This window comes from Macaca nemestrina, chromosome 17, assembly GCF_043159975.1.
Source record: "Macaca nemestrina isolate mMacNem1 chromosome 17, mMacNem.hap1, whole genome shotgun sequence".
Lineage (NCBI taxonomy): Eukaryota > Metazoa > Chordata > Mammalia > Primates > Cercopithecidae > Macaca > Macaca nemestrina.
In genome coordinates, this window is record NC_092141.1 from 90,617,481 (window position 1) to 90,640,422 (window position 22,942).

Here is a 22,942-nt window from a genome sequence, read left to right on the forward strand (position 1 = left end):
AATTAATACTTTTTTTCTTTTTTTTTTTTTTTTTGAGACAGAGTCTCGCTTTGTTGCCCAGGCTGGAGTGCAGTGGTGTGATGTCCGCTCACTGCAAGCTCTGCCTCCCGGGTTCCCACCATTCTCCTGCCTCAGCCTCCAGAGTAGCTGGGACTATCGGTGCCCGCCACCACGCCCGGCTAATTTTTTGTATTTTTAGTAGAGATGGGTTTTCACCATGTTAGCCAGGATGGTCTCGATCTCCTGACCTCATGATCCACCTGTTTTGGTCTCCCAAAGTGCTGTGATTACAGGCATGAGCCACCGTGCCCAGCCACTCTTGTGAAATACGTTTTTCTTTTTTTTTTTTTTTAAAACGGAGTCTCGCTGTGTCTCCCAGGCTGGAGTGCAGTGGCGTGATCTCGGCTCACTGCAAGCTCCGCCTCCCGGGTTCACGCCATTCTCCCGCCTCAGCCTCCCAAGTAGCTGAGACTACAGGCGCCCGCCACCACGCCCGCCTAGTTTTTTGTATTTTTAGTAGAGACGGGGTTTCACCATGTTAGCCAGGATAGTCTCAATCTCCTGACCTCGTGATCCAACCGCCTCGGCCTCCCAAAGTGCTGGGATTACAGGCTTGAGCCACCGCGCCCGGCCGTTTTTTTTTTTTTTTTTTTTTTTGAGATGGAGTCTCACTCTGTTGCCCAGGCTGGAGTGCAGTGACCTGATCTCGGCTCACTGCAACCTCTGCCTTCCAAGTTCAAGCAATTCTCTTGCCTCTGCTTCCCAAGTAACTGGGATTACAGGCACCTGTAACCACGCCCAGCTAATTTTTGTATTTTTAGTAGAGATGGGGTTTCACCATCTTGGTCAGGCTGGTCTTAAACTCCTGACCTCATGATCCACCCACCTCAGCCTCCCAAAGTGCTGGGATTACAGGTGTGAGCCACTGTGACCAGCCGTGAAATACTTTTACACTTACCTTTGTGCTCTTGTTCCTATAATTTTGAGCAGTTATCAGCTGTGACAAACATCTCATCCAACCCAACTATTACAGAGAAAAGCAATGCAAGAGGCAATTTGGGAATAGGGAAAATAAGAAAATGAGGAAAAGAGAAAAGGTATCGATGGGAGTAACAGCAGAGGATGAAAAAGATCCTGAGGGTCAACACCCAGGCCACAGATACCTTTTTCAAAAATGTTGCTGCTGTTTCTCTCTTTGTTGCTGTGATCCGCTTCACTCCATCCGGGGACTGGACACGAATTATCTGTTGCAAACAAAACATGATGGTTACTGCACAGCCTAGTGAGGTCCTGATCTACTACCATGGCTTCCATCTGTGGTCTTTTTTTTTTTTTTTTTTTTTTTTTTTGAGACGGAGTCTCGCTCTGTCGCCCAGGCTGGAGTGCAATGGCCAGATCTCAGCTCACTGCAAGCTCCGCCTCCCGGGTTCACGCCATTCTCCTGCCTCAGCCTCCCGAGTAGCTGGGACGACAGGCGCCGCCACCTCGCCCGGCTAGTTTTTTGTATTTTTAGTAGAGACGGAGTTTCACCGTGTTAGCCAGGATGGTCTCGATCTCCTGACCTCATGATCCGCCCGTCTCGGCCCCCCAAAGGGCTGGGATGACAGGCTTGAGCCACCGCGCCCGGCCCCATCTGTGGTCTTTTAACATCTGGGTCACTGAAACTTAAAGCCAAACCTCACTGTTCACCTTTCAATACCCAGCTCAATCCTTCGAGAAGATGATGCTGAGGGGTGAGATTCATCAGCATATGGGGAGGTATTGTAAGAGCACTGTCCTCTCAACTCTCAGTTTCACTCAGAAAACAACTCTAATTCCTAATCACTATTTATAGAGTATATGTAAAACCCTTTTCGTCTCTTCAAACTTAAACAGAAAAAAACCCACCATGAACCATGAATGAATGGTGTTCTTTAAAAAAGATGTCTTTGGGGGGGAAAAAAACAAAAGATGTTACTTTGTTCCAGGATCTATATACAAACATTAGAGTCCTACAATTTAAAAGAATCACAGGAAATTTTCTAATTGTTACTTTTTTTTACTTTTTTGAGACGGGGTCTTGCTGTCACCCAGACTGGAGTGCAGTGGCAAAATCACAGCTTACTGCAGCCTTGACCTCCAAGATTCAAGTGATCCTCTGACCTCAGCCTCCCAAGAGCTGGGACCACAGGCTTGCACCACCACACCAGGTTAATTTTTTTTTGTAGTGATGGAGTGTCACCATATTGCCCAGGCTGGTCTCGAGCTCCTGGGCTCAAGTGATCCTGCCCCTGTGCTGGGATTACGGGTGTGAGCCACCACGCCCAGCTATTACTTTCCTAAAAAAGATTTTTAAATGGCCAGGCGCGGTGGCTGACATCTGTAATCGTAGCACTCTGGGAGGCCAAGGCGGTGGATAACTTGAGCTCAGAAGTTCAAGACCAGTGGGCAACATGGGGAAACCCCATCTCTACTAAAAATACAAAAGTCAGCCAGGCATGGTGGCAAATGCCTATGGTCTCAGCTACTTGGGGAGCTGAGGCACGAGGATCACTTGAACCAGGGAGGCTGAGGCTACATTGAGCCCAGATGGTGCCACTGCACTCCAGCATTGGTGACAAAGTGAGACCCTGTCTCAAAAAAAGAGATTAGGCCAGGCGCAACGGCTCATGTCTGTAATCTCAGTACTTTGGGAGGCCGAGGCGGGCAGATCACCTGAGGTCAGGAGTTCGAGACTAGCCAACATGGTGAAACCCCATCTCTACTAAAAATACAAAAATTAGCTGGGCATGGTGGCAGGCACCTGTAATCCTAGCTACTTGGGAGGCTGAGGCAGGAGAATTGCTTAAACCCAGGAGGCGGAGGTTGCAGTGAACCAAGATCATGCCATAGCATGATGCGCAGCAAGACTTCATCTCAAAAAAAAATTTAAACTTAAATTTAAATTTAAAAAAGAGATTAAAATTAAAAGCAATAAAGGTCTTTAATGGTAAAATTTAGTAGGGTTTTGAAAAAATATTTTCAGCTGGGCACAGTGGCTCATGCCTATAATCCCAGCACTTCAGGAGGCCAAGGCAGGAGGATTTCTTTAGCCCAGGAGTTCAAGATCAGCCTGGCCAATACAGCAAGACCCCATCCTAATGTAGTAACGTGTGTGTACGTGTGCACATGTGTATATTAAAGTGTGTGCGTATATATACATATATATATATATATATATATATATTTTTTTTTTTTCCCCATGGCAAGCCTAAAAAAGTTGGCAGATCTGGAAGACTACTGGACAAAGGGCATTACTTTCTAAGACGACTTGATTTTTATGCTGATGAAAGCCATTGTGAAGGTGAGTTATCATGCCTAGCCGACAGCACAGGTCCCTGCTTTAGACAGGGAGGATGAAATGGCATGTTCTGCAGCAAACAAAGACCTGCTCCAACCACCTGCGGTACAGGAAGGAAGGCAGACAGGAACATGCCCATAATTGTCTCAGCTTCTGTTAGCAAAGACTGACGGTGCATTCTATAGTTTATTTCTCTCTCATTTCCTGCATTAACGTCTCTTGTATTTAGCTCATTTTTTTTTCCCCGAGACGAAGTTTCAATCTTGTGGCCCAGGCTAGAGTGCAATGGTGCGATCTTGGCTCACTGCAATCTCTGCCTCTTGAGTTCAAGTGATTCTCCTGCCTCAGCCTCCTGAGTAGCTGGAATCACAGGTGCCCACCACCACACCCAGATAATTTTTTTTTTTTTTTGAGACGGAGTCTTTTTCCGTCGCCCAGGCTGGAGTGCAGTGGTGCAATCTCAGCTCACTGCAACCTCCACCTCCCAGGTTCAGGCGATTCTCCTGTCTCAGCCTCCTGAGTAGCTGGGATTACAGACATGAGCCACCACGCCCAGCTAATTTTTGTATTTTTAGTAGAGACAGGGTTTCAACATGTTAGTCAATCTGGTCTTAAACTTCTACCTCAGGTGATCCACCTGCCTCAGCCTCCCAAAGTGCTGGGATTACAAGCATGAGCCACCAAGCCTGGCCTAGTGGATTTTTTGTAGTGAAACATTTCAATTCCCTTGTTTCCTTTTTTTTCTTCTTCTTCAGATGGACTCTCCCTCTTGTCACCCAGGCTGGAGTGCAATGGTATGATCTTGGCTCACTGCCACCTCCACCTCCCGAGTTCAAGCGATTCTCCTGTCTCAGCCTCCTGAGTAACTGGGATTACAGGTGCCCGCCACCACGCCTGGCTAATTTTTAATATTTTTAGTAGAGACAGAGTTTTACCATGTTGGCCAGGCTGGTCTCGAACTCCTGACCTCAACTGATCCACCCGCCTCGGCCTCCCAAAGTGCTGGGATTATAGGCATGCGCCACAGCACCCGGCCTCCCTTATTTCCTTTTTTATAAATTCTGTAACTATTTTCTGTGAGGTTACCATGGGTGTTAAACATCCTCTTCAACCACTATGCAGATGAAAAGTGTCACAAGCCATTGTCTAAAAAAGATTTCCCCTGAGTACAGGACAAAACACCATAAAGGCTTAGAGTCTACTGGAATGTGTCCACTTTTATTAAAGTAACTAAGCCTAATCTAGATTTTCCTGAAATAGGGTAACCCTGTCCTGCATTTTCCCATAACTTTCACTTGGCAGAAAAGGCTCCACCCGACATGTTCTCAACTTTTAAGATTTTGTTTTCAGGCTGGGCACGGTGACTCAGGCCTGTAATCCCAGCACTCTGGGAGGCTGCGGTAGACGGATCACTTGAGCTCAGGAGACCAGTCTGGGCAACTCCATCTGTATTTAAAAAAAAAAAAAAAAAAGATTTTGTTTTGAAAAATCTCTGAATATCCCAATTGTTAAGAGAATATAAAAAGATATAACTAGAAATACAATTCTTTTTACTTCTAACGTCTACTATACTTCATTCTAGATTCAATACCCAAGAATAACTTTTTCACAATACATAGCATTACGTAAATACTTCCACTTATTTGTTTCTAAAATCTGTCTCCCAACATTTAGCTATCTTTTTTTTTTTTTTTTTTTTTTTTTTTTTTTTTTTTTTGAGACGGAGCCTCGCGCTGTCACCCAGGCTGGAGTGCAGTGGCCGGATCTCAGCTCACTGCAAGCTCCGCCTCCCGGGTTCACGCCATTCTCCTGCCTCCGCCTCCGGAGTAGCTGGGACTACAGGCGTCCGCCACCTCGGCCGGCTAGTTTTTTTTTGTATTTTTTAGTAGAGACGGGGTTTCACCGTGTTAACCAGGATGGTCTCGATCTCCTGACCTCGTGATCCGCCCGTCTCGGCCTCCCAAAGTGCTGGGATTACAGGCTTGAGCCACCGCGCCCGGCCACATTTAGCTATCTTAAAAAGGAAAGTTCTGTTCTAAAGAAGGGGATAGTGCGAATGTTCCTTCAAATGATGACTCTAGAACAAGAGCATGTCACCGCCACTCTTTACAGAGCTAAATGGTTCAGGCTGCAGAATTCTAAGGTGAAGAAGTCATCCTACTTGATCCTCTACCACAGAAGATGGGAGTCCAGGTTTCCAAGGCCAACTCCAGTATTTAACAAGAGACAAACATAATTTGTACCAAGGAAAGTTCTGGCCTACCCTCTGACATGGACTACAAAATGAAATGCACAGGAAGAGACAGACCTGACAACATGAACACATAGCCTCTTGGTAACTTAGGTTTCCCTATTTTTTTTTTTTTTTTTTTTTTTTGAGACGGAGTCTCACGCTGTTGCCCAGGCTGGAGTGCAGTGGCGCGATCTCGGCTCACTGCAAGCTCCGCCTCCCGGGTTCCCGCCATTCTCCTGCCTCAGCCTCCTGAGTAGCTGGGACTACAGGCGCCCGCCACCGCGCCCGGCTAATTTTTTGTATTTTTAGTAGAGACGGGGTTTCACTGTGGTCTCGATCTCCTGACCTTGTGATCCGCCCGCCTCGGCCTCCCAAAGTGCTGGGATTACAGGCTTGAGCCACCGCGCCCGGCCATAGTTTCCCTATTTATAAGAAAGTAAGACCAGAACGCTTCTTGGGGAAGTTGAAAAACTGGTGAGATACAGTTATATCCACAGAAACTCTTTTTTCCCCTCAAGACGGAGTCTTGCTCTGTCGCCCAGAGCTGGAGTGCAATGACATGATCTCAGTTCACTGCAACCTCCACCTGCCGAGTTCAAGCAATTCTCCTGCCTCAGCTTCCCAGGTAACTGGGATTATAGGCGCCCGCCACTGCGTCCAGCTAATTTTTGCTTTTTTTTTTTTTTTTTTTTTTTTTTTACAGACAAGAGTCTCTTGTCACCCAGGCTGGAGTGGAGTGGTGTGATCTTGGCTTACTGTAACCTCCGCCTCCCGGGTTCTAGTAATTCTCCTGCCTCAGCCTCCCGAGTGGGTGGGACTACAGGCACACGCCGCCATGCCCAGTTAACTTTCTGTATTTTTTTTTTTTTTTAGTAGACACGAGGTTTCACCCTGTTGCCCAGGCTGGTCTCAAACTCCTGAGCTCAGGTAATCCACCTGCCTTGGCCTCACAAAGTGCTAGGATTACAAGCGTGAGCCACTATGCCCCAATTTTTGTATTTTTAGTAAAGACGTGGTTTCACCATGTTGGCCAGGCTGATCTCGAACTCCTGACCTCATGATACACCCGCCTCGGCCTCTCAAAGCACTGGGATTACAGGTGTGAGCCACTGCGCCCAGCCCAGAAACTTTTAAAGACCTTTTCTTAAATTCAAAATAACTTCTTAAATCAATTTCAAAAGAAGAGTGTTTTAATTCCTCTTCTTTTGAAGAAGAGATATTCAACAATCTGAGAAATTCAACGAGATCTAATGCTGTCAATGAGAGCCTAACCTTATATATGCTAGTGGGAAAAAAAAAATGGCCTTGTCTGAAACACCTTTCACTTGTCAATGGTTACTTTAACTCAGTTAAAACTACAAAGGTAGTTTGAAAGAAGGTTTGAGTGCTAATTCCTAACCTATTTCTAGGCAGAGTCACCAATGATTAACACTTTTTTTTTTTTTTTTTTTTTTGAGACAGTCTCGCTCTGTCACCCAGGCTGGAGTCCAGGCGCGCAATCTGGGCTTGCTGCAACCTCCATCTCCCGGTTTGAGTGATTCCCCTCCCTCAGCCTCCAGAGTAGCTGGGATAACAGGCGCACGCCACCACACCCGGCTAATTTTGGTATTATTTAGTAGAGACAGTGTTTCACCATGTTGGTCAGGCTAGTCTTGAACTCCTGACCTCGTGATTCACCCGCCTGCGCCTCCCAAAGTGCTGGGATTACAGGCGTGAGCCACTGCATGGCCACATTTTATTCTTCAAAGGAGTCAAAGGTTTCTTGGCCAGGCAAGGTAGCTCAGGGCTGTAATCCTAACAATTTGGGACCCCAAGGCAAGAGGATCCCTCGAGCTCAGAGACCAGCCTGTGCAACGTTTGACCAGGAGTCAACGTTTCCTAAGTTTCTCCTGGACCCTATATTCATTCCACTCATCTCCAGGTTGGGAAACACAGAGGCACCAGGAGGGCCCCTGAATAGAGAGCTGGTGGGACCACCGGAGAAGAGCCTTGTGCGCAAGTGTTAGGTTATCCTGGAGACCCATCTGTCTGCGTGAGACGGAGTCTCATTCTGTCACCCAGGCCGGAGTCCAGTGACGCCACCTCGGCTCACCATGTTGGCCGGGCTGGTCTTGAACTCCTGACCTCAGGTGATCCACCCACCTCGGTCTCCCAAAGTGCTGGGATTACAGGTGTGAGTCACCGCGCTGGGCCTGGAGACCTATTCTCGACACCTGGCAAAACTGCAGAGACTGTTACAATGCTACAGTATGAACATGACTCCTCAGTCAATCCTGCTTCCCCCAGAAATCCCAAATCTTCCTTAATATTAACCAAAATGCTCCTGTCCAATGGTCAGGTTTTTTTCCCCATCACATTTACTTTTGGGGAGAAACTTCTCACAAGTTAACGAGGGCCTGGTTTTCTCTGATTTGTCACTGATTCTTTTTACCTTAAGGGGGGGGTGAGTGACAATTTATTTTTTTTTATTTTTTATTTTTTTGAGACACAGTCTCGCTGTATAGCCCAGGCTGGAGTGCAATGGAGGGATCTCAGCTCACTGCAACCTCCACCTCCCGGGTTCAAGCGATTCTCCTGCCTCAGCCTCCCAAGTAGCTGGGATTGCAGGCGTGCGCCATGACGCCCTGCTAATTTTTTGTATTTTTAGTATTGGTCTTGAACTCCTGACCTCAGGTGATCCACCCGCCTCGGCCTCCCAAAGTGCTGAGATGACAGGCGTGAGCCACTGCGCCCGGCCGACAATTTTAATTTCAGGTAAAAAGTGAAATCAACATCATTTACAACATTCCTCTTAAAGAGGAATTGTCAACTTTTCCTTCCAAGCAAGGAGCAAAGCCGGCAAGTTACTGTTTTCATTTTCCCAGGTCCTCTGGTGCTGAGGGAGCTCTGTAACGTCCCCGTCTGCAGAGCTGCTCTCTTCAGTGACTCATGACAAGGCACTTGCTGGGAAGTGGGAGAGCAGGAGGAGAGAATCAGAGGGAGATTAGGGTAAGAGGTGTCCCTGGCTCTGAGAGGGGCAGGACTGGCTGCGGGTCCCTGGAATTAGACCAGGAAGTCTCCTGGAGCCGGGAAACGCGAGGGGAAGGAGGGCGGTTTCTCGTCGCCACAGTCCATTCTCCCTGCAGAAAGGCTCGGCCTTTCCCTGCCCAGGGCAGGGAACCGGGGTCGCAAGTCCTCCGGGGACGGACAGGGACGGGAAGAAGCCGAGGGGGTGAAAGTCCCCGAGAGGGGCCCAGCCACTGCAGAGAAAGCCCCGGCGAAAGAAGGGAAAGGGGCCGAGTCGCGGGGCCGGCAGGCCCGCCTCCCCCACAGGCCGCGGCCGGCAAATCTGCTGCCTCATCCCGGCGTCCCCGCTCCCGCCCGACCGCCGCACTCACGATGCTCTCGGCCATGGCGGCCGCTCCTGCCTCCGGGCTGGAGCCCCGGGCCGCCGCCGCCTGCCGCCCCAAGGGCCTCGCAGACCCGGCCGCGGCCTCAGCCCCGGCCCCGGCCTCTCTACGCCGCCGCCACCGCCGCTCCAGCTTCGCCCGCCCGGCTCCACCAGCCGCCGACGTCCCCGTGCCTCGCTCAATACGCTCCCCGCGGGCGCGCGGCCGGGAAACCAGGTTCCGGCCCCACCAACTGCTCAACGCATGCGCAGAGCGGCGCCGCTGACCCGCCCCGCATCCTTGTGACTAGAGGAGGGGATTTTGGAAAGATGCCTCTGCGATGACTTACGCTCGTCCTCGGAAACCCAAGCGGTACCGAAAAGCCCAAAAAGGAGGCAAAGACGAGCATCCGAAATCTCACCCAAAAATAACTACTGCTGCGTATTGTAGCGTATTATAATTGGGGAAACAGCATTCCGAACTTCTCTCCATGCACAAGTAAGTAGAGAAACAATTTCAGGAAGGGAGGATCACACCTTCATGTTATTTTTTAAAGTATTTTTTAAATTTAACATAAGAAAAACAAGTGAGTTTAAACTGCATTTCAGGCCGGGCGCGGTGGCTCATGCCTGTAATCCCAGCATTTTAGGAGGCCAAGGTGGACGGATCACCAGAGGTCAAAAGTTGGAGACCAGCCTGGCCAAAATAGTGAAAACCCCGTCCCTACTCAAAACACAAGATTAGGCCATACGCGGTGGCTCACGCCTGTAATCCCAGCACTTTGGGAGGCCAAGGCAGGTGGATCACCTAAGGTCAGGAGTTCAAGACCAGCCTGACCGATATGGTGAAACCCCGTCTCTACTAAAAATACAAAAATTAACCGGGCGTGGTGGCACGTGCCTGTAGTCCCAGCTACTCAGGAGTCTGAGGCCGGACAATCTCTTGAAGCCGAGAGGCGGAGGTTGGAAGGAGCCAAGTTGGTGCCACTGCACTCCAGCCTGGTCGACAGAGTGAGACTTCATCTCAAAAAAAACAAACAAACAAATAAACAAACAGAAACATCACTTCACAGATTCTAAGGATTTTAGGAATTGGATGCCAGGAAACCGAAAGAACAAATATATACCTATTTCACAACATCACAATTACCGTGAGGGTTTTTTTAAACTATGTTAAATTATGTTAATTGAGGCCGGGCATGGTGGCTCACTTTGGGAGGCCGAGGAGGGAAGATCACAAGGTCAGGAGATCTAGACCATCCTGGCTAACACTGTGAAACCCCATCTCTACTGAAAAAATACAAAAAAAATTAACCAGGCGTGGTGGCAGATGCCTGTAGTCCCAGCTACTCGGAAGGCTGAGGCAGAAGGGTGTGAACCCGTGGGGCAGAGCTTGCAGTGAGCCAAGATAGCACCACTGCACTCCAGCCTGAGCAACAGAGCGAGACACCGTCTCAAAAAAAAAAAAAAAGTTAATTGATTAAATTATGTTAGTAATTGTATTAGTTTGCTAAGGGTGCCATTGTAACTGCCCAACAGGTTGTCCTTGCCCACTGCCTAGACTTTATCAAGACAGGGGAATTGCAATAAAGAGTTTAATTCACACAGAGCCGGCTTGTACGGGTTACTGAGGTTTTATTACTACTCAAAAAAATCAGCGTCCTCAAGAATTTGGGGATTAGAGTTTTGCTTGTTTTTTTTGTTTTTTTGTTTTTTTGTTTTTTGTTTTTTGTTTTTTTGTTTTTTTGTTTTGAGACGGAGTCTCGCTCTGTCGCCCAGGCTGGAGTGCAGTGGCTGGATCTCAGCTCACTGCAAGCTCCGCCTCCCGGGTTCACACCATTCTCCTGCCTCAGCCTCCCAAGTAGCTGGGACTACAGGCGCCCGCCACCTCGCCCGGCTAGTTTTTTGTATTTTTTTAGTAGAGACGGGGTTTCACCGTGTTAGCCAGGATGGTCTCGATCTCCTGACCTCGTGATCTGCCCGTCTCGGCCTCCCAAAGTGCTGGGATTACAGGCTTGAGCCACCGTGCCCGGCGTTTTTTTGTTTTTTTTTTTTTTGAGACTGAATCACTCTGTCACCCAGGCTGGAGTGCAGTGGTGCGATCTCAGCTCACTGCAACCTCCACCTCCTGGGTTCCAGCGATTCTTCTGCCTCAGCCTCCTGGGTAACTGGGACTACAGGCGCACACCACCATGCCTGGCTAATTTTGTATTTTTAGTAGAGATGGGGTTTCTCAATGTTGGTCAGGCTGGTCTCGAACTCCCGACCTCAGGTGATCCGCCCTCCTGGGCCTCCCCAAAGGGCTGGGACTACAGGTGTGAGTCACTGTGCCCAGCTGGGGATTGGCATTTTTAAGGATAATTTGGTGGGTATGGGGTCAGAAAGGAGGGAGTGTTGATTGGTTGGGTCAGAGATGAAATGATAGGAAGTCAAAACTGTCCTCTTGCGCTGAGTTAGTTCCCGGGTGGGGGCCACAATATATGAGCCAGTTTATCAGTCTGGGTGGTGCCAGCTGATCCATGGAGTGCAGAGTCTGCAAAATATCTCAAGCACTGATCTGTTTTATAATAGCTATGTTATCCTGAGGAGCAATTTGGCAGGTTTAGAATCTTGTAGCCTCCAGCTACATGACTCCTAAACCATAATTTCTAATCTTCTTTTTTTTTTTTTTGAGATGGAATCTCGCTCTGTCGCCCAGGCTGGAGTGCAGTGGCACTATCTCGGCTCACTGCAAGCTCCGCCTCCTGGGTTAACGCCATTCTCCTGCCTCAGCCTCCCAAGTAGCTGGGACTACAGGCGCCCGCCACCACGCCCGGCTAATTTTTTGTATTTTTAGTAGAGACGGGGTTTCACCGTGTTAGCCAGGATGGTCTCAATCTCCTGACTTCGTGATCCACCCGCCTCAGCCTCCCAAAGTGCTGGGATTATAGGCGTGAGCCACCATACCTGGCCTGGAATTACTTGCTGACAGTCCTGGAAGCTAGAATCCCAGATGGAGGTGTCAGTAGACGTGGTTTCTCTTTTTTTTTTTTTTTTTTTTTTGAAACAGAGTCTCACTCTGTCACCCAGGCTGGAGTGCAGTGGCGCGATCTCAACTCACTGCAAGCTCCGCCTCCCGGGTTCACGCCATTCTCCTGCCTCAGCCTCCCGACTAACTGGGACTACAAGGCATGAGCCACCGCGCCCGGCTAATTTTTGTATTTTTAGTAGAGACAGGGTTTCACTATATTGGTCAGGCTGGTCTTGAACTCCTAACCCCATGATCCGCCCACCTTGGCCTCCCAAAGTGCTGGGATTACAGGCGTGAGCCACTGTGCCCAGCCATCCCCATCTTTCAAATACAGATGTTTGTCTAAAAAAAATAAAATAAAGGCCGGGCGTGGTGCCTCTTGCCTGTAATCCCAGCACTTTGGGAGGCCCGGGCAGGTGAATCCTGAGGTCAGGAGTTTGAGACCAGCCTGACCAACATGGTAAAACCCCGTCTTACCATTACGTGCCTGTAATCCCAGCTACTAAGGAGGCTGAGGCAGGAGAATCGCTTGAACCTGGGAGGCAGAGGTTGCAGTGAGCTGAGATCGCACCACTGCACTCCAGCTTTGGCGACAGGGCAAAACTCTGTCTCAGAAAAATTAATTAACTAGGCCGGGCGCGGTGGCTCAAGCCTGTAATCCCAGCACTTTGGGAGGCCGAGACGGGTGGATCACGAGGTCACAAGATCAAGACCATCCTAGCTAACATGGTGAAACCCCCTCTCTACTAAAAAAATACAAAAAACTAGCCGGGCGAGGTGGCGGGCGCCTGTAGTCCCAGCTACTCCGGAGGCTGAGGCAGAAGAATGGCGTGAACCCGGGAGGCGGAGCTTGCAGTGAGCTGAGATCCGGCCACTGCACTCCAGCCTGGGTGGCAGAGCGAGACTCCGTCTCAAAAAAAAAAAAAAAAAAAATTAATTAACTAATTAATAATAACATTAAAAAATAAACAAATAAAAATGTGGCCGGGCACAGTGGCTCATGTCTGTAATCCCAGCACTTTGGGAGGCCGAGGTAAGTGGATCACCTGAGATCAGGAGTTCAAGACCAGCCTGGCCAACATGGCAAAACCCCATCTCCACTAAAAATACAAAAAATTAGCTGGGTGTGGTGGCAGGCACCTGTAATCCAAGCTACTCAGGAGGCTGAGGCAGGAGAATCGCTTGAACCCAGGAGGCAGAGGTTGCAGTGAGCCAAGATCGTGCCACTGCACTCCAGCCTGGGTGACAGAGCGAGTTTCCATCTCAAAAAAAAGAACTTCATTCTTTTATGCCCAAATCATATTGTTCTGTGGGAAGCTAGTAGGGAGACATGAAGCAAGAACACAAACAACTACCAAGTGAAGCAAAGTCAAGCACCTTGTGATACTGTAAAAGGAAAAAGGTGTTCCAGAAGCCGAGGAGAGGGTGGGCTACAGCTCCCCGGGCTGGAGAAGACGCCTTTGTGGAGGAGATGGTCTGAAGCTGGCTGGGGAGACAGGGAGGGTTCCAGATTACAGGGATGGCACAGTGAGGAGATTTCAGGGAACAGCAAAGGTCAGGGACACATGGATGCCAGGCCCGGGACCAGCAAGCCGCCCGTTTGGCTGGATCATCAAGTGGTAAGCAAGATCAGCGGTGGAGGCCGGGCGCGGTGGCTCAAGCCTGTAATCCCAGCACTTTGGGAGGCCGAGATGGGCGGATCACGAGGTCAGGAGATCGAGACCATCCTGGCTAACACGGTGAAACCCCGTCTCTACTAAGAAATACAAAAAATAGCCGGGCGAGGTGGCAGCGCCTGTAGTCCCAGGTACTCGATCCGGCCACTGCACTCCAGCCTGGGCTACAGAGCGAGACTCCGTCTCAAAAAAAAAAAAAAAAAAAAAAAAAGATCAGCGGTGGATACAGCTAAGGAGAGAGTCAAACAAAAGAAGCTGACACACCCGCATAGGGGCAAGGTGACGGTGGAAACAGCATGTGGTGTGCGGCGGATCCCCGGTGTTCACTCTTTCTCTTGCCATGAAAACATGTGCAGAGGCTCTCCTTGAAGCAGAGACTCTCCTTGAAGTCTCCTCTGCCCGAGACCTCCAGAGGTCTCATGAGCTCCCAGCACCTTTGACAGACATATCTACACCTCACACATCACACATGGAACCAGCAAGGCTGGGGAGGGGGCATGCCCAAGGTGGCACAGAATTGGTGGCAGGTGGCATCCCACGTTAGAGACCCCGGAGCACCCTAGTCCAGGCATAAGCACACAGTAGTGACCACAGCACATTCCTGCTCCTGAGAGGCTCAGGGGGTGGGGGAACCCCAAGCCCAGTACCTTAAAACCAGGAAGGAGGGCTGGGCACAGTGCCTGTAATCCCAGCACTTTGGGAGGCCAAGGTGGGCGGATCACCTGAGGTTGGGAGTTCGAGACCAGCCTGACCAACATGGAGAAACCCATCTCTACTAAAAATACAGAAAATTAGCTGGGCGCAGTGGCACATGCCTGTAATCTCAGCTACTAGGGAGGCTGAGGCAGAAGAATCACTTAAACCCGGGAGGCAGAGGTTGCAGTGAGTCGAGATCACGCCATTGCACTCTAGCCTGGGCAACAAGAGCAAAACTCAGTCTCAAAAACAAAAACAAAAACCAGGAAGGAGGTGATCTGGTGGGTGGACGCTGCTTCATTCGTGCAGTGAACAAACCCGGGGGATAGATTGGCACTGGGGCTGCTGATGGGTCTCTTGGGATTGGGGTTGTGAACCAATTTGCCGGGGTCTGATTCCCTGGTAGGGAGCTGATGGAGCAGCTGCGACCCTGCAGAGCTGAAGTCCGCCTGGGGGCCCTGCAGTGACAGCCACAAGGCTGGCCCCCAAACATCGCACCTGCGCAGAGCTTAACGGATCCACAGAGCCAGGGCTGGGGAGAAATGTGTCTCCATAAGCAGAGGCCGCCTTAAGCTCTAAAATGTGATTCTTCACATGACTCAACTGTGACTCCGGCATCTGGGTGGGGCTCACAGCTCCTCCATTTCCATGCCCAGGGCTGCACCGTTCACAGACCAGCCCAAGGCCACGGTCAGGACCAGCCCAGCAGCCCAGCCACAGAGGAGCCAGCGAACCTCTCCTGGCGCCTGTGCTGGGGGCTTTCTGTTCTAGCATCAAGGATGGAGGAAGGGGAGAGGAGCCCCTTACTGTCCCAGGTGAGCAGTGTCAAGTGGCCTTGCCCTGAGGCTGGAGATGTCCCCAGCCCTGAGGTCCCAAGGGAAGTCCCTGGGCTGGGTTCACACCCACCCCCGCCCCTGGTGCCACCCCACACCTCAATGCTGAGATTGGGTTGGGGGGTGGTTCTAGGCAGCCCCCTCCCGCTTCCCCACTGCTACAGTTCTCTCAGCCCCATGCTGGCCTCTAGTCAGGGGATCTGCCAGGTCTCCCTAAGGGCCTTGGGGGCAACCTTTGGCTCAGGATGCAGGAGGGGGTGAAGGCAAGCATCCCTTGCAGCCAGCCTCCAACGGCTTCTGGCCTCCAGCAGCCCCAGTCTGGCCAACCAGGCACTGGCAGCCTGTCCTTTTGCTTCAAGTGACTTGTTGAGGTCTTGGGGGTGATAAATAACCCTCCTCTGGGGCCGGGCACGGTGGCTCACCCCTGTAATCCCAGCACTTTGGAAGACTGAGGAGGGAGGATTGCGTGAGCCCAGGAGTTCAGGACCAGCTTAGGCAATGTAGCGAGACCCTGTCTCTACAAAAAATGTTATATATATATATTTTAGATGGAGTCTCGCTCTGTCACCAGGCTGGAGTACAGGGGCACAACCTTGGCTCACTGCAATGTCCACCTCCTGGGTTCAAGCAATTCACATGCCTCAGCCTCCGGAGTAGCTGGGATTACAGGCACACGCCACCACACCCAGCTGATTTTTTTAGTAGAGACGGGTTTTTACCACGTTGGCCAGGATGGTCTCGATCTCCTGACCTCGTGATCCACCCGCCTTGGCCTCCTAAAGTGCTGGGATTACAGGCATGAGCCACCATGCCCAACCTACAAAAAATAATTTTAAAAAATTACCGGGACATGGTGGCAGTGCTTGTAGTCCCAGCTACTCAGGAGGCTGAAGAGGAAGGATGGCTTGAGCCTGGAAGTCTGAGGCTGCAGTGAGCCGAGAGCCTGATGCTGCAATCAGCTTCTTCCTGGTGAAACTGGGTCGGAATGGGATCCTTGCCCAGCGCACAGCCATGGCTTCTTTTTATTTTTATTTATTTATTTTTTCAGATGGAGTCCTGCTCTGTCACCCAGGCTGAAGTGCAGTTGTGCGATCTCTGCTCATGCAACCCTGCCTCCTGGGTTCAAGCAATTCTCCTGCCTCAGCCTCCCGAGTAGCTGGGATTACAGGCGTGTGCCACCGCGCCCGGCTAATTTTTTTTTTTTTTTTTTTTTTTTTTTTGAGACGGAGTCTAACTCTGTTGCCCAGACTGGAGTGCAGTGGCGCGATCTCGGCTCACTGCAAGCTCCGCCTCCCGGGTTCACGCCATTCTCCTGCCTCAGCCTCCGGAGTAGCTGGGACTACAGGCGCCCGCCACCACGCCCAGCTAATTTCTTTTTGTATTTTTAGTAGAGACGGGGTTTCACCGTGTTAGCCAGGATGGTCTCGATCTCCTGACCTCGTGATCCGCCCGCCTCGGCCTCCCAAAGTGCTGGGATTACAGGCTTGAGCCACCGCGCCCGGCTTTTTTTTTTTTTTTTTTTTTTTTGAGACGGAGTCTCGCTCTGTCGCCCAGGCTGGAGTGCAGTGGCCGGATCTCAGCTCACTGCAAGCTCCGCCTCCCGGGTTTTTACGCCATTCTCCTGCCTCAGCCTCCCGAGTAGCTGGGACTACAGGCGCCCGCCACCTCGCCCGGCTAGTTTTTTTGTGTTTTTAGTAGAGACGGGGTTTCACCATGTTAGCCAGGATGGTCTCGATCTCCTGACCTTGTGATCCGCCCGTCTCGGCCTCCCAAAGTGCTGGGATTACAGGCTTGAGCCACCGCGCCCGGCCTTTTTTTTTTTTTTTTTTTTTTAAGTAGAGATGAGGTTTCTCCGTGTTGGTCAGGCTGGTCTTGAATTCCTGACCTCAGGTGACCCACCTGCCTCAGTCTCCCAAAGTGTTGGGATTACAGGCGTGAGCCACAGCGTCCAGCCCAGCCATGGCTCATTCTCCTTTTTAAAAAACCTCTGTTCCCAGCAGAACTGGCCACCTGCAGGGCTGCCTCTTTCCCTACAGAGAGAGACCAGCAGGCCTTTCCTGCCAGTGGGCCAGGGGGTCCCCTCTGAAGGCCCTGCAAGCCCTCAGATGGTCTCCCTGAGCTCCTGGGCACCCTCCTCCCTGTCCTGGGAGCCTGTTGGGCAGGGGACCGTCCTGTCCTTGGCAGCAGGGCTCAGTGCCATGTCCACACTCGGTGTGGGCTGTTGATGGGGCTGAATGAGGGGGTGCTGGGATGTGAGGACTAGTTTCAGAGGGGAAGGGAAAGGGCAGCCATGTGGGCCAGCCCCTCTGGCTGGTGAGGAAGCCCCTTTACGCAAGGTCCATGCTGCAGGCACATACAGACTGATCCAGACAGACGCTGTTTCGAACGCTGGGGAAGCAGCCCTGCCTGTGCACTGCAGGAAAGCCAGGGTGGCCCTGACCCGGGGAGGCGCAGCCACCCACATGCAGGACGGGAGAGAGTGGATGTGTTCACTGAGCGCCGCCCTGCCTGGTCTTCACCACAGCCTTTCAGGGTCTGCCCATCACCCTGTTCTAAAGGTGGGGGCCCACACACCAGTAGACAGCAGAGTTGGGGCCCTCATGGTCCCTTCTGCTGCCCAGCCAAGCAGGACAGCCCTGAGGGCCCCCTGCCCCTGGCTGTCCACATCTCTGAGCTCCAGTTCTACCATCCGGCATCCTCCCATCCCTTGGAGGCTCTGCCACTGAGCTCTTCCCTGACCCCTCACCAGTTGTCACAGAGTCTGGGTGAATGCGGTCTCACCCTGTTACTCTTCCCTCTGCAGGAAACTGCAGGCCAGAAGCCCCTCTCTGTGCACAGTCCACCCACCGCAGGCTGTCTAGATCCAGTGCCCTGGGAGGACCAGGTGGACGCCTGGGGCTGCAGCTGCTGTCCCCCGGAGACCAAGCGCCAGGCCTTGAGGGGCACCCCCGGGAAAGGACCAGCCCCTTCCCTGTCCACAGGGAGCAGCTGTATCAAGTATCTGATCTTCTTCTCCAACTTCCTCTTCTCCCTGCTGGGGCTGCTGGCCCTGGCCATCGGGCTCTGGGGCCTGGCCGTCAAGGGGTCTCTGGGAAGTGATCTGGGGGGGCCCCTGCCCGTAGACCCCATGCTGGGGCTGACACTGGGGGGGCTGGTAGTCAGCACAGTGAGCCTGGCTGGCTGCCTGGGCGCCCTCTGTGAGAACACCTGCCTGTTACATGGCTTCTCCGGGGGCATCCTTGCCTTCCTGGTGCTTGAGGCCCTGGCGGGGGCCCTGGTGGTAGCCCTCTGGGGCCCGCTGCAAGACAGCCTGGAGCACACCCTGCGTGTGGCCATCGTTCACTACCAGGACGACGCAGACCTGCGCTTCCTTCTCGACCAAGTCCAGCTCGGACTGAAGTGCTGCGGGGCTGCCTCCTACCAGGACTGGCAGCAGAACCTGTGAGTCTTGGAGTGGGCGAGGGACAGGGCTGCCACAGGATCCCAGAGGCCACACACCCTCGTGTGTGTACACACAGTCACTCACATGTACCCACTCAATTCGTGCATGCCCACATGCATGCACACGTATACCTACCTACGTGTACACACATATCCACACTGACACGTCTCGTGCTCACAGGTTTCACGCGTGTGGACACACACCTACACACTCCTCTACACTGACATGAACATGTTCTCATGTGCACACACAAAACAGCCTCACACTCAGGCACACACTCAAACTGAAACATGTTCATACACACACGTCATGCACACAAGGTACAGGGGTGCTTGCCTCTCCTTGTTCCTTGGGCTCAGGGCCCCAATCAGCCCTGCGGCCCCCACAGCCTCCAGTGTGTTTCTGTTCCCCCTGCCAGGGCCAGGAGGACTACTCAGGATCTTAGTGGAGAAGCTGAACCCACAGACTTAGAAAGTCATTTTTCTGCTGGGCACGATGGCTCACACCTGTAATCCCAGCACTTTGGGAGGCCAAGGCAGGCGGATCACCTGAGGTCAGGAGTTCGAGACCAGCCTGGCCAACATGGTGAAGCCCCCTCTCTACTAAAAACACAAAAATTAGCCAGGAGTGGTGGCAGGCACCTGTAATCCCAGCTACTCAGGAGGCTGAGGCAGGAGAATCACTTGAACCCAGGAGGTGGCGGTTGCAGGCAAAACCGCACCACTGCACTCCAGCGTAGGCAACAGAGCGATTCTCCATCTCAAAAAAAAAAAAAAAAAAAAAAAAAAGGCCGGGCATGGTGACTCTCACCTATAATCCCAGCACTTGGGGAGGCCGAGGCGGGCGGATCACGAGGTCAGGAGATTGGGACCATCCTGGCTAACATGGTGAAACCCTATCTCTACTAAAAAATAGAAAAATTAGCCGGGCGTGGTGGCGGGCGCCTGTAGTCCTAGCTACTCGGGAGGCTGAGGCAGGAGAATGGTGTGAACCCGGGAGGAGGAGCTCACAGTGAGCCAAGATCATGCCACTGCACTCCAGCCTGTGCTGGACTCCATCTCGAAAAAAAAAAAGAAAGAAAGAAAATGACTCTTAGATGAATTCCGGACATTATTCTGGAATCTGACTCCAAAGTTTCCCTCCACCGTGAGTGTGATTAAACGCTGTCCATTTAGGATCCAGTGCAGGATTTTCTTATGTTCTGCTTGAGGGTAGCTGTCTGTTTTTGGTTTTGTTTTTGTTTTTTGATGGAGTCTCACTCTGTTGTCCAGGCTGGAGTGCAGTGGCTCGATCTCGGCTCACTGCAGGGAGGGTAGCTGTCTGTTTCATTAGCTATCAGCACATGCACACCCCGAGCAGCACGTACTCTCCATGCCACACCCAGGACAGAGGATATGCACTCTGTCCCCCAAGCCTTCTTGGTGCAGGTATCAGGGGCAGCTGAACACAACAGATGAAGTCATAGGCGACCCTGAAAACTGGCCATTGGGACCCAGCAGTGGCTAACAGGTGGGGTCCTTCCAGACTCTGCGAAGCACCACATAGGTTGCTTTTTGGCCACATGTGACTGGGTTGGTGGCAGCCCCCCTAGAGTGTCGTGATGCCACGTCTGCTGCTGGCCTCGACCCCCTCCCCTGCCTAAGTGGAGAATGCTCTTCTAGAGTGGAGAGGGCATGGGGATGAGCCTGCAGGTCTGCTGGGCCTGTGTGCAGAGCCCCGGACACCAGTGGATGCCTAGGGCACCTGGGGACTGCCTGACCTGGGCTGTGATGACATCGACTCTCCCCAGCCACCCTGGGAGCTCCTCCCCTGCCCCTGCGTTCTGTCACTGCCGGGTACTGCCTCTCAAGCCCTTGCTCTTCCCAGTAAGACCTGTGGACTATTCCAGAAGCCTCTGCCAGAGTTTCATCCACCCTCCCCCGCTCCAACTCTACCTTCTCAATGAACTCAGCAGCCTCTGCGGAGGGAGGTCCTCTCATCAATGCTCGTCTGTTTCCCCTTCAACCGTCTCATTAAATATCCTCCTGCTAGTCAACACAGCCACCACCCCTACCTGCAAGTGCAGAGGACTGCCATGCACAGGGATACGCTATAGAGAGCCAGGTGCTGTGTGTGTCCGTGTGTGCAGGCGCGTGTGCCAATATGCGGATGTATGCACGTGTGTGCATGTGCCTGTGTGGCCATGGAAGGGTGAAGGTGGGTAGGCAACATTCGCTTCTGTGCCTGGTCCCAGAAGAGCGGGCCCTCCCCGCCAGAACTGACGCCTCCGTGCGCTTTGCAGGTACTTTAACTGCAGCTCCCCCGGGGTGCAGGCCTGCAGCCTTCCTGCCTCCTGCTGCATCGACCCCCGAGAAGATGGAGCCTCTGTCAACGACCAGTGCGGCTTCGGGGTCCTGGGCCTGGATGCGGACGCAGCTCAGAGAGTGGTGCACCTGGAGGGCTGCGGCCCGCCGCTGCGGCGGTGGCTGCGCGCAAACCTGGCGGCCTCGGGCGGCTACGCAATCGCGGTGGTGCTGCTGCAGGGCGCAGAGCTCCTGCTGGTCGCCCGGCTGCTCGGGGTACTCGCTGCCCGCAGGGGCGCGGCGTCGGGCCCCAGAGCGCGCGGGGAGGACCGCGCTGGCCCCCAGAGCCCCGGCCCCGGCGCCCCGCCGGCTGCCGACCCCGCCCGGGGCTGAGCGCATGCCCTGGAGTCCGAGGCTGCCACGCACAGGGATACAGGGGGCACCCCCGTCCGGCTAAAACGCGCTGCCTGCGCCGCCGCCGCCGCCTGATTTCGCTCGGGCTTCCGGAGACTTCGCCGTGGGACCTCCCTAGCTTGCCCACGCCGCGCACTCTGCGTCCCCCACGCCAGCCGCCAACGGAGGGCGCCCGGCAAACCCACGGGGTTGGCGTGAGGAGCACGAGGGGCCGGAGGAAATCCTGGAGCTGACCCTCATCTCCAAACCCCCACTCCCACCCCAGCCGCACAGTTCCCACCTCCTGGCACCTCCCTCCCCTGGGGCTGCCACCCCTTCTGGGCTCGTGGTGGTGGAGCTAAGGTCCAGGCCTCTCCCTGCCGAGTGCATTTTTGGGGAGAGAGTAAATGTTTTATTGGGGTGTATCATTCACACAGTAAAGACACCAGTCTTCGAGGCAGCGTGGGGAAATTCTTACCCATCTAAGCCTGTGAATCCACCACAGGTCCAAGCGGGGAGTTCCAGCCCCTGCCGGCGCACTCAACCGCAAGCCAGCCCTGCTCTGACTTCATTGCCAGGGCCAGCGGGGCCTGTTTTGGGCTTTCACTGTAAGTGGAATCCCAGAGGGTCTGTCCAGAGTCAGATCTGGCCCTTTCTGTGAATGGACTGGTCCATATGAACAGGGGGCTACTGTGAGGGCGCCTGCTGCTGGGCCAGCTTGCAGAGCTCTTGCTTCCCCCTGGATGTGGTGTCAGGAGTGGGATCTCTGTCACAAATGGGCATGTTTTGTTTTTGTAGTTTTGTTTTCAGACAGGGTCTCACTCTGTCACCTAGGCTGAAGTGCAGTGGCAGGGTCTCAGCTCACTGCAGCCTCTGCCTCCTTAGCTCAAGCAATCCTCCCACCTTAGCCTCCTGAGTAGCTAGAACTACAGGTGCCTACCACCACGCTCAGACAAATTTTTTTTTTTTTTTTTTTTTGAGATGGAGTTTTGCTCTTGTTGCCCAGGCTGAAGTGCAATGGTGTGATCTTGGCTCACCACACCCTCTGCCTCCCAGTTCAAGCGATTCTCCTGCCTTAGCATCCCAAGTAGCTGGGATTACAGGCATGAGCCATCATGCCTGGCTAATTTGTATTTTTAGTAGAGATGGTTCCTCCATGTTGGTCAGGCTGGTCTTCAACTCCTGAGCTCAAATGATCTGCCCACTTTGGCCTCCCAACGTGCTGGGATTACAGGTGTGAGCCACGATGCCCAGCCTCATTATTGTTATTTTCAAATACAGAAAGGGTCTTGCTATGTTGCCCAGGCTGGTGTTGAACTCCTGGGCTGCAGTGATCCTCCCGCCTTGGTCTCCTAAAGTGCTGAGATTATAGGCATGAGCCACTATGCCCAGCTACAGTCAGTTTTAGTGGGCGCTGTCTAAGGACAAGCTGGCTGGGTGCTCTGGGGGAGTTGCTAGTGTCACTGTGCCTCAGTTTCTCTCTTGTGAGGTGGGAGTAGGAGCTCCAGCCTCACGGCATGTGGCATGAGCCGTGTCCCATCTCAAATTCTCTGTGAGGCCTGCTCCAGCCACGTGCATGCTTCATTGACTATGGTCCCTGGGTGTGCACCAAGGCCTTCTGCCTTGACCCAGCCATGGCCTGACATTGTGTGTCTCAGGGCCACCAGCAAAGGCTCAGTGAGGGTGTGAGC

At 52.6% G+C, this 22,942-nt stretch overlaps 2 protein-coding genes across 2 annotated transcripts in view; one reads left to right on the plus strand and one right to left on the minus strand.

The window, feature by feature from the left end:
* The window catches only part of LOC105469299 (NPL4 homolog, ubiquitin recognition factor), an 86,824-nt gene extending 77,697 nt beyond the window's left edge, over window positions 1–9,127 (minus strand). Inside the window, exons 1-2 of the mRNA XM_071081823.1 lie at window positions 8,930–9,127; window positions 1,164–1,244 (exon numbers count right to left, since the gene is read on the minus strand). Coding sequence (XP_070937924.1) covers window positions 1,164–1,244; window positions 8,930–8,944 — 96 coding nt within the window. The 5' untranslated portion in view covers window positions 8,945–9,127. The remainder of the gene's footprint in view (window positions 1–1,163; window positions 1,245–8,929) is intronic.
* Window positions 9,128–9,260: 133 nt separating this feature from the next.
* LOC105469300 (tetraspanin 10) lies at window positions 9,261–21,705 on the plus strand. Its single transcript, XM_011720197.3, has 4 exons — window positions 9,261–9,418; window positions 14,958–15,116; window positions 17,938–18,575; window positions 20,858–21,705. The coding sequence occupies exons 2-4, from the start codon at window positions 15,081–15,083 to the stop codon at window positions 21,249–21,251; spliced, it is 1,068 nt and encodes a 355-aa protein (XP_011718499.2). The 5' UTR covers window positions 9,261–9,418; window positions 14,958–15,080; the 3' UTR covers window positions 21,252–21,705.
* The last annotated feature ends 1,237 nt before the right edge of the window (window positions 21,706–22,942 follow it).